The following is a 14,489-nucleotide window of genomic DNA, read 5'->3' as shown; positions in this document are numbered from 1 at the left end:
TAGATCCCTCATGTCACTGAGGTTGGTATGGCCCAACCTCAATGCAAGAGCCAATGGAAATGTTCAGTTCCTGATGCTAGTCTAGTTGCCAACTACTTTACCTTTAACCCAAGCTAAGATACCTGTACCATGAGTGTGGGCAGATATGTAAACTGAGCTGGAAATCAGATGGGATTATCCAGAGTTCTTACGATGGTCATCATCCATTTGGCTGTTAAAATAAATCCACTATCAGCCTTGGTAGCTCCTGTACCACTACAGAGAGGAAATTCAACAGCTCACACAGATTTTGTAATAGAGGAGGGCAAACAGTATATCAGACCTAGCCCCAACTTGGCCTGGGACTCCCACACAAGATGAACACACTGGGTCAGATGCTCAAGATTATGCCACTGGTCCAGGCCTGAAGAATTTAGAGTGGCACTAGCTCCTGGCCCTCAGTAAGTCATTCGGGTGGTCAAGGTTGACTGGAACTCAGCACCGCTGCACCCATGCCCCCTATTCCAAGGGCTGGAAGATGTGTACTGTATAACTGCTGCTCCGGCTCTATGCCAGCCAGGGGATTCTGCTTCTGTGAGGAAAATCTCCAGATAGCTGGTTGAGGCAGTTTTTGACATGCACGTATATCTTTTCCGTGAAAGCATGCTGCAGCCCTAATCTGACCGTTAATACTCACTTGAAGGAAGGCTTGTTCTCCACAGCACTGTGAATATGAGCACCACTGAGGGCGACTACATTTCCATAGCATTTTTCAAAGGAACAGGCCAAATGCAAAGCACTCACTGCTAGGCTGCCCACAGCCCAGAGATGGAAAAGTGCAAGCTATAGCAGTAAAAGCCTGAGCCTGCACTATTCCAGCTGGGTGAGGAAAGTGATTCTCTTAATCATGAGGAAGATAGAGCCTGGGGTTTGGGACATTTGTTATCACTTGCAAGAATGTAGAGCAAAAAGATAAAAGTGAATGTGATCCCTGCAAGGAACCTGCCACATGCCATGAAACTTGCATTGGACAGATTAGAACAGGGACACATAGGAAATGAAGATGCTGTATGTATTTAGAGAGGACCAAAGCCTGAGGTTACCCAACCCAGCTCTTAAACCTGCATTATGGGAATTCTGCCAGTCGAGGGACTGTATTTAGCACAGTGTGCATATGGTTTAGAAGGATGTAATAAATTTCTTAAAGGGCTCTTTTCTTTTTCCTCTAAAATCAATCTGAAGGGAAGTGTGTGTGCCTCGATCCCTCCCTGGCTAAATTAGTGCATTTCACACACTGGAATACCGCAGTCCTTTTTTGAGCTGCATAGCTGTGAAAGACCCAATGGAGAAGAGGCCATTTATGTACAGCAGGTTCCTATACTGCCAGGATGGAGCACCTACCACACTACTCAAATGTGTGGCAGTTCAGTCTGCACCCTTTCTGAGTAAAGTGCCCAGAAATCCAAACAACAGGAGATTTATTTTCTTTTTCTTTATGAATCAGGTCCCTGCAAAGGCATTCTTTTTCATAAATTGCTTTTACTCTTATAATTTCTCTTAACAATAATTCCTGGTGAATACGCACATAACAACAACAAGGCAAGCTTTACTTTCACTCAGACTTAATCAAATAGATCATTATATAGTCTTAATTTTTTTAACCATTAAAATATTTTCATTTATAAAAATTAATCTAAATATAAATATTAACACTAAAGATTGAAATCACTTGATGACAAAATAATTCTTTGTGTGCTATAACATGTTTTTTATGATTTTTTTCAAACAGTAAATTAAATTTTTGCACATATTTGGCACAAGTAAATCTGTAAAAATGCAAATACCATGTAGCGGGGCGGGGCAGGGTTTGTTTTGTTTTTTGTTTTGCAATACCTACACAATACACATTTTTGTCAAAGAAGACTTAACATTGTAACAACAGTAGTTGCTTTTCATGCCTCTTATGGAAAACATCCTACTCCAAAGTCTGTTTTTTAAATCACACTAACAGAACAAAAGCCATTAATCTAGTAAAATTAGTCATTTCTGAATTGATATTACATACACAGTATTAGCGTATTATTAGACAAATATGTAAACCAACCACTATTAGTGACGTTTCATGACACGCATACCTGCATAAACAAAAATTTGGGAATGTATTATACACACACAGGAGAACAGTCTACTAGATGGAGATTGACAAATGTATTAGGCATCCTACTCTGTTTAATCTCCTTCACTAGATAGTGTGTGGACACACACACTATTTTTAAACACACTGGACCAAGTTCTGTCCTCATACTTGAACAAATTGAAGGCAATGAGGATTGCATGAGAATAACACAACGCATAATTTAGCCCAGAATGACCATCCTGGGCTAGATCTTCAACTGGTGTAAATCACCATAGTTCCACTGATATCCATGGAACTATGGGGATTTCTACCAGTAGGGGATATGGCCCTATACTTCAAAATTGGACCAAATTCTTTTCAAATTGCACTGGTAAGGAGACTTCAAATTAGGAGGGAAGTTCACACTGGAACCATTTATCTGGCTACTCTGACCGGGTCTGGGTGGGCTTGGACAAAATGGAAGCTGGATCTGAACTGCTCCTTAGTTTTAGTCATGCAGAATCCAAGCCTACTGACCAGATCTTGCTAAACCAAAACGATTCCATCTCTTCGCTATACAGGCCCAAACTACCAAAATGGCTACCTCCAATGTGTGCCCAATTTTCAGTAGTGCTGGGCACCCACCGTTACTGAGGTGGACGATGGGAGCTGTGAATCCTCAGCATTTCTGACAGCCAGGCTGCTCTTCTCTAGCTAGCCTAAATGCAGATCAAGGTGCCTAAGTTAAAGCACCCAAATCTGAAAATTTTGGCCATCATTTCTTGAATCCATCAGAAGCTGTTTAATGTCCCCAACTTTTAAATTACTGCACATTTTAAAATTTATTTCTCAACATCTGTGGTTAAATAGACCAATCGCTCCTTAGGGTTCTATACTGCCCATTAAGTAATGACCAGCACTGGTGGCCATACAAAGAGGTGCTACCCCTGGTGGAGCTTCAGGAGGCATTCTGCGTCCCGAAGCTCTTTGGGACGCAGGGAGAGCTTGTCTGCAGCTATGCTCCTGTATGGTGCACAGCTCAGCACCCTCTGTGCACTGATCCTGCTCTGTGGGTCGGCAGGGAAGGGGGAAGGGCCATGGCCCCATCTCCTCTCTGCTTCCTTTTGGTTACAGGGGAAAGCAGTCCCAGCACTCCTCAGAGCAAAGGGACTGCAATTCTGAAAGGCCCTTCCATGCATCATGAAAGGGAGGGGAAGGGAGATGCCCCTCGTGTGCTATTCCCCCTCTTAGCACCTGTATAAGGGCCTTTTATAACTAGCCCTTAATGTTGAAAAATATGTTTCAGGAAGCACTTTCTTTGAACAATATCTAACACATAGCATTGTTTTATTCTAATTTTGTAATCTTAAACATTTGATAGGGATTCATTCAGAGATGCACCTGCTGTGTGTAACAAATATTTAGGACACTGCCTAAAATGGAATATGCTTCTAAGCATAGAGGCAAGGTGTTGATTTTGCAATGTTTTTCAGATGCCTCAGATGCCAAAATAATGACTCAGAATGGATCTTTTTGTAGACATGATACATGCGTGTCCCCCACCACAGTATGCTATGGTGGAACGTGCCAGCCTATCGCAAATGTAAACTGCTCCTTTAGCATCCAAACAGCCCACGTCTGGAGACAGAATAAGTAGTCAGCCAAAGTTGCTCTATCAGCATACAGAGGATCTTTTAGAAAATGCCATTGGGACTGATCTACAAACACTGAACTCAGTGTCAAACGTGCCAGCAAATATGGATCACAGGTTTGTTTTTTACCTTTCTCTTCACATGAAATATTGACCAACAGTTATCGCTGAATTAAGTATACAAAAACATATTGTATTTTAAAGACAATATACTTTAGTACAATCAATGGGGGTGGGGGGGGGAAGTGCATCTTAAAACATGGAGCCTTGCTTATGAAACTCAGTATCCTTTCTGGAGTCTCATGAGAACTTTAAGGCAGAGTTTCCATTAGCAGACCACAATGCTGGACAGCTTTCTCAGTGAGGTATCCAAACAAAGCCCTATTACTGAGGCATGGTGGGTTCTCGAGGGTCCGGTTTCTATTGGACATATACAATGGCTGTTAAATAAAGGCACTATAGTGTACAGCCTTAGGCAGTGTGTTATTGGCAGTAGTTTTGTAAGTCTAGTACATTACAGCAGATCCTATAGTTGGTTCCTAGAATGGAGAGAAAAGGAAAACATTAGCAAAATATTTCATAATGACAAAAAATGTCAAGAGTACAATGCTGATAAGGCTTTTTAAATGAAAGGGGACCATCAGTGTTTTATTACCAGGTGAAATACACCCCAAGCAGCACAAAGACTTGTAGACCATTTAAGTCCCCTCCTGATTGTTGAGATGAGCTGAGCTGCTTCTGTTGACAGTCCTTAGATTTGAACTCTGCGGGTGAAATCCCTGCCCCACTAAAGGTAACAGCAAAACTCTCATTGACTTCAATGGGGCCATGATCTCAATTTGGGTGTCTGGGGGCAAGGTGTTTTCAGCTTTTGATCCTGTTCCCCCATTGGCCTGCTAGAACACGAGAATACTGATCTTCTGGGTAAAGTGCATGGCCCATTTGTTCACACAGGGATGAAATTCACCCCTAAGTAGAGAGCCAGTACATGATCTTTGTACTACTTAACTCCCACTAAATCCCTATGCTGAGCATTTCCCCATAAGCAGGTGAGATATGAGGAGAGTGTCTTCAACTGTATTATATTGTGGCATTGTTGCTATCAGGGTCTGCCCCCCAAGTTTGTGCTGTGGAGTGAATGTCTATTAATTCTGCCTGTTTTGACAGGATTTTCTTTTAAATGGTTTATATTTATAATTCTATAAACACACCCAGAGAACTTGCAGTAGGAGCATGTCTATGCACATCAATGTAGGTACAGACTAGACTAGGGCTCGTCTACACTTACCGGGGGTTCCACACATGGTGATCAATGCATCGGTGGTCGATTTAGCGGGTCTTCTCTAGACCTGCCAAATCGACCGCTGATCGCTGTCCAGTCTACTCCTATACTCCACCTGAATAATAAGAAGAAGGGGAGTCAATGGGAGAGCGGCTCCCATCAACATTGCGTAGTGTGGACCCCACAGTAAATAGATCTAAGTACATGAACTTTAGCTAAGTTATTCACATAGCTGAAGATGCGTAACTTAGCTCGATCTCCACCCCTTGTGTAGACAAGGCCTAAGAACTAGGAGGAGCTCCTCAAAGAGGCACAGTTCCCTGACCACTCCCAGCTTCCTTGGGTCCAGCCTATTCCGCGCCCCCCCCCCCCCCAGATTCTTGGCCAGCTACTATAACTGGCAAGAGGGAGGGTGGAGCTAAGGCCTCTCCTTGCCCATTTGCTCTTACTGGGGAGTATCATATGAGCAGCTTCTTCTCTTCTCCTCCTCTCTTCCCCAGCCACCATGTCCAAAAGTGCAATCTGAATAGCTCTTTTGGCTGGGCAAGGGAGTGAAAGGAGCCTTAGTCTCATATGCAGTGAGTAAGGACTAGGGACAATCTAGCCTTAAATGAATAATCCCTCTCTCCATATTTCCTGCTTTTAACAGTTTTAACAAGGTCTGTTCTCAGATGTTACCATCAAGTCCTTGGCAGTGCTTTTTCTCTCTTTAGTTCTTTGTGTTAGAGATCCTTGGAGCATAAAGTTTCTGTTAAATGTTCTAACAGTAGTAACTGGAGAAGCATCAATATTTTCACCTGGGAGGGAAAAAATGGGAACATCCTTTACGTGACAACTTGAACCAAACAACAGACTTGAAAAAGCAAATCTTCTAGCTCTTTAGAGACTTAAACCTAAATTTTGAGGAAAGTTAGGTTTACTTTAAATGGAAACGGGAAGACTGTGATATTGTAAGAGAGGTTTTTGAAATTATGAGAAAGCCTGGTTCACTACCAAGTGACTTCACCTCCATCAATGGAGTTACACTGGCATAAGATTAGAGTAAAGCAGTGGTGAATCGGGTCCAGAAGTTGTCTGAGATAGGTATTTTCATACCACTGAAGAGTTACAAAAATTGGAAGGCACACACTGAAAAATTAGGAAACTCGGAGTAAACAGGATCTATCTCATGAAAATGTTCATAGGCATACACTAAATCACCAGATAATGTCACTAAGCCAAAAGTTATAGATGAATTCAAGAGATACATTTCTTAAGATGATTTTGTGGCGCGACACTGGGATGGAGGTAAATCAATGAGACAGGCATGTTAGCTGGGTAGCTTCACCCTGTCCCTAAAACTTTTTATGGCCTCCAGCCTGGATTCTGCAAGGCACTTAAAAAGGTGCTTAAATTAAGCTCACATTTAAATGTTTTATTAAATAGTGCTTTGCTGGATTCAGGCCTTAATTAAGCTTTTCCATGTGTACATAGTAAACTCTAATCAAGTGCATTGACTCTCCAGAAACTAGAAATACTTTTAAGACAAGAAATGGGATCTGTTGTCTATGGCACGGGTGCCTTCCAGACACGTGCTCCACTTAATCCCAGAATAATGCTTTGAACTACAATTGTCCATTGCTAACTAGCAGAGCTGGTGCTTGGCATAAGCAGACTAAGCAATTGTTTAGGGCCCGAGCAGCTCAAGCCCCCCCTACCCCCCCCGCTTGTTATTGCATGTTATGTGGGGGGCCCCCCATGGGCTAGCACCATCTCTGCTAATTAGCACGCTGTGATTGCTCTGACTGCTGATTCTAACCTTCACTCACTCCAAAATACCCTTTTTTGGGAATCTTTTTAGGTCACACAGCCATCATTTCTTATTTGCCTTAGCCAATCTTCTGCTCTTGTCCCTATTGACGTATAGCAGCAAATTAAATCAAAGCACCTTCCAAAGGGCCAAATCAGTATTTGATTTTACGTACATATAGCTCTCGGGTACCGTTTATTCTCACTGTATTCACTTGGTAATTTAATTCCCCTTAGCTGCCCTCTTTAGGTCAGAAAGAGAACATAATAAATAAAATGAGTTGAATGAATTTTTTGGTGCACCTTTTACCGGTGGAGCTGGAAGCTTTCTCCTCTGCTGTCTTGATGTGTCTATTGTTTGCATCTGTGAAAAACACACAGGTTTTACTAAGCTTTAATACAGAGAAAAGCAGGGTCTTCCCCCATGCAAAACTGCATAATGTTGCGGCACCTGGTTCATTTGCTTTTGATCCCTTTTCCTTGTCAGGTGAACACATGGAGCCACGTTCAAGCCTGCAACACTGAGAGCTGAAATTCTGCTCTCGATATCTGAAATCTTAAAGCAAAACAATAAATTAAAAAGAAACGAGGGGAGGGAGAAGTTTCAAAATTACTGTAAACACCACTAGTTAACGGCAAAAGGAACTCATGCTCACATCGTCATCAATCAGAAATATAAAGAAAGAGACAATTGATTTCTTCTGTAACTCTGAAAGACAATCTAATTGAGACATTTTGGACTGCTGTGTTCTTTAGTCCTGAGTGCCAAAGGGAACATTCACATATTAGGAAAGATGATTCCTCATTACATGGAGTAAACGAATGATCTCGTGGCACTGTACTCACATTCTCTACGACTATGGACACTTTGCTACATTTGAAAAATATCCAGTACCCAATGACTCACAGCTGTGTAATTCTAACTTCATTCAAGTTGTGTTTTAAAAAGTTATGCTTAAAGCACTATATTTTATTATGCATTTGCTATTTCACATTGGTTCTCATTTCTTTGAGCACAGAACAATGGTTTCTTTGTAACACCGAAATCTTCTACCTTAAACGTTCTGTAATTTATACTTTAAATACCTCAGCAAAGACATGTTATTAAACAAAGCAAGCAAGCAAACAGCTAAGTAAGTAAGCCTTTGGGGAGAAAGCAGGCTGAATTGGAGACAGAGGAAACAAATTACGCAAAAGTGACAGAACTGATAGAGAAATGAGAAAACAGCCAGACAGATAACATGTGCAGGGGCACACTGATGATAGATGAGAATCTGAGTTGCCAATACTGCGGGGAAGATATTTTCACTAGGATCGATTGCTTTTTAACTGTTTTAAGTACAAACTTATTTTCCTTAGACATCTGGTATGGCAGTCTTTTTTCCCATTTACATTTTACCATAAACTAATGATTTGAGCCAATACAAAGAAAACACCATCCTTCGTTTTAAAGCTACTCAAGTAGTTAGGACAAATCCTGAGGTCTTAGTCCTTACACAGGCAGCTGCTGCTGAATGACATCAATGTAAGCTTGCCTGTAAAAAAAAAATTGAGTAAAGACCGCAGAATGTGCCACCCAGTATATACTGGCACAGGTCAGAAGTTTGTTCGGAACAGAGATGGTAAAATCAGCATGGGCATGTGGCGGCAGTTCTCTCATTCTGGTCTATGACCACCACCCGATTTAGCTTACTGCACAGAGTCCAGCATCTTTGCTGAATCGGAAGATGTACAGCAGGCTGCCAATGGAACTTGGGCATGAATCAGCACCTCTTGACGTTAATGGGTGTTTTGCCAACCAACTTCAGTAACAGCAGGATTAGAGCCAACATAGCTGGTCCAAAAGAAGGGGATTCCTCCTGCGTATCTATTTGTGATGAAATATGGCCCAAGCAATACCGCCCCCCCCCCTGCTCAGCTGCTGTTATATGGATTTATATTTTTGGATTATTAAAAGTGAAGTCCAGCTAATAAATCCATGTGGGTACAGGCAGAATCTGTGTGACAGTGGGTGATGAGGGTGGATCGGTGAAATATTAATAGATAAGGGCTAAGCACGACAGTACAGTACTGTATTGCCCCTCGACATCGGAAGGCAGTGAAGTTCCTCACCTGAAGCTCTGCATGATGAACTTGTGCTGCTGCTGTGGCTACCTGATCCTCCAGCTCAGCTAGTTCCGATTCCGCTGTAACACTGTTGATTTTGCGTGCTGCAACCTCTAATTCATTCAGCTGGCCCTCTAAGCCGTACACAGTGCCGGCTGTCAGGTACACCTAAGGATCCAGATCATGGCACGGAGCAAGTCACTTTGTTTTTTATTCATGATGTAACTCAAAGAGGCCACAGGCTATTGGCAGCAGATGATGAAAGCCCCAAATCTCAAGAGCCCCAAAATCTCTGCCCGCACCACCATTGCTATGAAATAGATCTGGTTGGAAATTTATTTTTTCAATTTAAAATTTCAACTTTTCAGTGACAAATCAAAAATTGAAAACGTTAGACTGAAAATGAAAATTTTGAATTGGAAACGCCTCCACGGTGCCTCCTGGGAGTTGTATATTTGGATACCTGATGACCCCATTTTTCTCTATGTGCAAGGCTACGTAGCCAGCCTGCATCTCCAATTATGCAACACAATGTTCCCCATTTTCCAAGCCACCATGGGGCACCTTAGAAGTCCTGGCTGTGGTGGATCATGGGAGATGTAGTCTGGCTGGGGAATCTGGCCCCTGGAGGAGAATGGGGGCAGGAGGCAGCCAAACTACAACTCCCATGAGGCACTACTGGTGTTTTGAAATAGAAATATTTTCAGCCAAAAACTGAAAACATTATGGTTTTCGGGTGTTCAGTTTTTTTGATTAAAAGTTGAAATTTTAGCACAGATTGACAATTTAGTAAAAAGTTTTGTTTAATCAAAACCCCAATTTTCTGTCAAAAGCAGTTTAGATGGAGAACTTCCAACCAGCCCTACTATGAAATAACATTATCTATATATTTAAATTTGAAATAAAAATGCCTCTACACAAAGTCAAGGCAGTCTGACAATTAAAATTCCACATAGGAATAATCAACTCAGCAGAATATTAGCACTTAGACCCAGTAAAATAAACTAACTTGATAATTAATCAAACCGATCCTACACCATGCAAAATTCATATCTTCATCCCCCTCCACAAGCCTTTGCAAATAGATGGGTTTTGCAGTGTGTCTTGAGGGTTAACCAATTAAGCTATTTGGGTACAAAGTGGGAAGGGCAAATTCCATAGTTAAGGGGCCCCTTTAGAGAACATTCTGCTAGCAGCTCCCTCTCTTCTGTAACATGGGGAGTCCCGGGCCAAGTGTCCTTTTTGACTAAAGCAGTGGCAAGGGAGAGGGGAAGATTCTCAAGCGGGCCAGTCCCAATTTATGTTAAGCTTTTTATCTTAAATCTAATACCTTGCATTACACCTGGAGACCAAGAGGCAGCCAGTGCCAATCTAGGACACTGGTGTCATGTGTTCCCATCGAAACACACCACTTGCTAAGCAGGTTGCCACATTTTGCACTAGCTTTAGTTTTTGAATGAGTCTCAGGGGCACCCCCATGTACAATGAATTAGCAGTCTGACTGTGGGGAGATAAAGGCATGGATAATTTGTCCTTAGTTATAAAATGTTTGGGATAAATAAATGTATCACTACAATTCTGTCAGAACTAATTTTTAAAAGAATCTCCCCTGCACAGCAATCTCAGCTAGGGAGAAATCACTAATAGACAGTTTATTTCCTAGCCAACTATTCAGAGCGATCATCCACAGTACATAGTGGTCTATTTACCACTTTCTCTTTCATCTTACTCAGAGAACCAAGTCTGTTGTCAAGCGGTTGGGTTTTCTTGATAGGACACATGCATCTACCGCTTAGTGCTCTGCCTAAATGTCTGCCAGTCCACGTGACAGTACTGCATCTTCTACCCATTCCCTAAATAATCAGCACACAATCCCAGCAGCCTCTGTTGCTGCACAGTGGAAGGAAACTAAAGAATGCTGCCAAGTACTTCACCACGCCCGAATGATCACAGTGTTACAAAAACACTGGGAGTGAAAAATATGGTGCAGCCGGCTTCTGGGTCCCACAGCTGAGCACTGTGCATGCAGGGAGAAGAACCTCCAGCAGAAACCCCACTCCTCCTCACAGCAGCATCACTCCCTCACACTCTCCCAACCCAGCAGCAACAGCGCCAGCCTGTGTTCCAAATCCCACAACCCTTTCATACAGTCGGGTGGGATACAATTTTGGGGCCCTTTTGTGGGTCATCATGGACCAAAAGCGCTGGAGAACCACTTCATTAGACGTTATCGTTTCCTAACTATGTAAACTAGATTGTGTTTTCCTTAAATCAAAATAATTTACAACCCCCCAAATAAAAATAAATGGGGCATCTTGAATTGGTTGCTATAGAGCAGTCGGTTTTCAACCTTCTTTTTCATTTGCAAACTCCTAAAATATTTCAAATGGAGACCCCTTTGGAAATCTTAGACATAGTCTGTGGACCCCGGACAATGAAAACCATTGTTCTATGGTAACGACAACTGTCACGGACCCCTTAGACATAGTCTGAGGACCCCAGTGGTTTGTGGACCACAGGTTGAAAACTACGGTCTTCAGAGTATAAACCCCTATTGTATTTTTTTACACATATGTGACAATGCTGATAAGCTAATACACTTTGTCTTGTACTGAGTGAATGACAAGTTTTAGCATGAAGGATAAATCCTTTATTAAGGTGGTTTGCTGCAAAGAAGTGGCCTTCCTTGACATCTTGGCTGAAGCACTTAAGACATAAAAGGATGAAGATGAACATTCTGAACATTAAACAAGAATTTCCATGCTTTAGTGGGTTTTTAAAAAGTTCTTTCATTTCAAAGTAGTTTCTTTGTGGTGCAACATTTGCGGCACAGTAATTTTAGATTAAAAAGAGACTCTGTATCGGCCTTCTTTTCTGCTAAATACAGCCATGCCGCTCACAAGAGGAGAAAGAGGAAAAAGGAAATGTTTAATCAGCCAACCCTTCAGAAAACTGAAGAAAAGATTCATTTAAATGTTATGGCAAAGTTCAATGTACAACAGGTTACATTTTCCACAAGGGAAAAATGCTTATGGAAAACAGAACTACTTGGAAAACAGAAAAATTTTTTCAAAGTTTTCTTAACTCCTCCGCCCTCAACTTTTGTTGAAATTTCATTTCACTGCAGATTTTCCAGTCAGCTCTAACTGGGAGAGTTTCAAAGTCACAGAGAGTAGACAGGCACCCAAACCCCATTCATTTTCAATCGGAGTTGGGGTGAACTCCTCTTTGTGCCTTTGACAATCTCCCACTAAATTATTTATCTATAAATTTAAATGCATGAGCCAAACTCAGCTATAAGTGAGCGGTGTGCAGCTCCGACTGAAGCACATGTGAGGTTGTTCCCATGTATCCACAGAAAAGTGTGCCCTTTATTCTCCCCTTTGATTCATACACATTATTCCCAGTAATTGTTAAGGAGAGTTACTCGTGATGGATAACATCCTGAAGTCTCTTCTCAGGCCCAGATCATGTGCAGAGGGAATCCTGTGTGTGCAGATCTGCCCCCAGCTACACTTGAGGAGATGGAGCAGCTGACTTCGTGGCACCAGTCCTGGATTTGCCAATGGCTCTTCACAAGTACATATGAGGTGTGAAAACCTGGCCTGTTGAAGCCAATGGAAGTTTAGACACTGATTTCCATGAGCCAGGATTTCACGTGGAGAGGGGGAAGATGGACTGAAGCTGAGAGTGGGGATAATGTGCATCATCCCCCCTTGCATCCTGCATGGTTTTTGCAGGAAATCTAAATCAGGCTGAGGTTGTATGCCTCTCCCGTGGAGCCACTCTGTGCTGGGGAACCCTGTTAGAGGGAAGTTCTGGGGAGTGCTGCAAGCGTGGGCGAGCTCTGGCATTGTGACTGGAGTTGTACTGCCACAGAGCAGGAAAGCCACAGCCGATGTGAATGCACAAGGCCCTGTGCCCCAATGGATCCCAAAGACCCATGTGGATCGGTGGAGGGGGATCCTCTCGGAATTTAAGGATGGAGGTCACTGTTTATTCCTTGGTGGGTGGGTAGGGAGCAAAAGAACGGGGAGGAAATCTTTTAAACTGGCCTCGTCTTCGGGCGCCTCTTGTGACCTGGGGCAATCTGGCTTTCAGTTTTCACTCTGTTCTCATTCTCCCAGTCATTAGGGCTTCACACAGGCACAGGGGTCAGCCTACTAGAGGATCCCAGTGCAGGACTAAGGCTTAAATCATTAAATATTTCAAGTGACTAAAACATCTACATTGCCTGATGCTCTAAACTTGCTACTTCATTACACTGATTAATGCACAATAAAATCAATTGGACACTGGCAGGAAACGTCGGCATCTCTGTTACACATGCTGTAGTTTAGTTTAATTTTCTGGTATCCTTTCAAATGTGTTCAAACTAAGAAGTATGGCAGGGGTGAAATTCACAAAAGGCAACCACGAGGCTCTTTACACCACCGAAGTTCCAGGATTGGGCTGCACACGGGGCGCAACGACACATGGGCCTGGTTCACCATGGAGGAGATGTTCACGCCAACCTCAACACATAGGATGAGGGGCATGTCTGCACTGTGGTTGGAAGCAAGCCTCATACTTGCGACAGCAGGGCTTGAGCCAGTAGAACTTGAGCTAGTGCACTCATAATAGCAATATGGACCTTCTGGCTCGCACTGGAGCTTGGGCTCTGAAACCTAAGGGGTCGCAGAACATCTGCTCGAGCCGGAATGTCCATACAGCTGTATTGGCGCACCATTGTGGCCCTGCTAATCCAAATCTGTATACCCAGGCTGCAAAGCTCACTCCCAGCTGCAGTACAGACATATCCATAGATGGCAGCAGTTGCAGCAAGGTGGGGAACCAGTCTGGGGAATGGGTCATGGGATCTGGTAAGCTCAGTATCCTTTGTAAGTGATGCTAATGGGCAGAACATTGGCAAGAATAGCAATTGGGGGAATGGAGTAAAACACCAAAGCCCTGGTGGCCTGGTCCCAGATCAGAAGGTGGGTGATAGATTTAACTTCTGGTCCAGATTTATTTTTATTATTTGTATTATCAGGACATCGAGTCCCAACCCTGGACCAGGATCCCATTGTGTTCGGTGCTGTACAAACATATACCAAAAAGACAATGCCTGCCCCAAAGAACTTACAGTCTAATGTGGATGAAGTGAATTCACCCACTGGGAGGAGCTTCTTTCTTTATGGGTTTTCAGACAGAGTAAAACAGGTGTCTATTTCCTGTAATTGTTATAATGGGAGAGTTGGGATTCCTATTACACTTTAAAAGTCATTAAAGAAGAGAAAATACAGTAGTTTAAATATCAGCTAAGTAAGACTCAGGAGAAGACTGAGAGGCATGAAAGAACTATTATTCCATTCAGGATGCACCAGAACGTTTAGTTATTGACGACTTACAAATAGGTAAATTCTTCCTTGTTGTGCAGGGACATAGAGGTATTTTGCTTCTCAGTAAGCCATTCCACGGTTGTATACGTCAGGCCACCACTTGACCGTAAGGGATTACGTTTCTTTTTTCGAGTAAGATAATTTTACAACAGCTACAAAACCCAACAGATGTTCAGTTTGCTCCTA

The 14,489-nt window shown here is 42.6% G+C and overlaps 1 protein-coding gene across 11 annotated transcripts in view; it reads right to left on the bottom strand.

Moving 5' to 3' along the window:
* Positions 1-1,448: 1,448 nt before the first annotated feature.
* MYRIP (myosin VIIA and Rab interacting protein) overlaps positions 1,449-14,489 on the bottom strand; it is a 348,495-nt gene continuing 335,454 nt past the window's right edge. For all 11 annotated transcript variants that reach the window (XM_073333104.1, XM_073333103.1, XM_073333106.1 and 8 more), the window contains 5 exons: positions 8,929-9,090; positions 7,268-7,372; positions 7,120-7,180; positions 5,707-5,825; positions 1,449-4,285 (listed from right to left, as the gene is read on the bottom strand). In XM_073333104.1, coding sequence (XP_073189205.1) covers positions 4,253-4,285; positions 5,707-5,825; positions 7,120-7,180; positions 7,268-7,372; positions 8,929-9,090 — 480 coding nt within the window. In that variant the 3' untranslated portion in view covers positions 1,449-4,252. The remainder of the gene's footprint in view (positions 4,286-5,706; positions 5,826-7,119; positions 7,181-7,267; positions 7,373-8,928; positions 9,091-14,489) is intronic.

This window comes from Lepidochelys kempii, chromosome 2 (assembly GCF_965140265.1).
Source record: "Lepidochelys kempii isolate rLepKem1 chromosome 2, rLepKem1.hap2, whole genome shotgun sequence".
NCBI classification, from domain to species: Eukaryota; Metazoa; Chordata; order Testudines; family Cheloniidae; genus Lepidochelys; species Lepidochelys kempii.
Note: the sequence above shows the minus strand (reverse complement) of the source record. Positions and strands in the feature narration are given on the sequence as shown.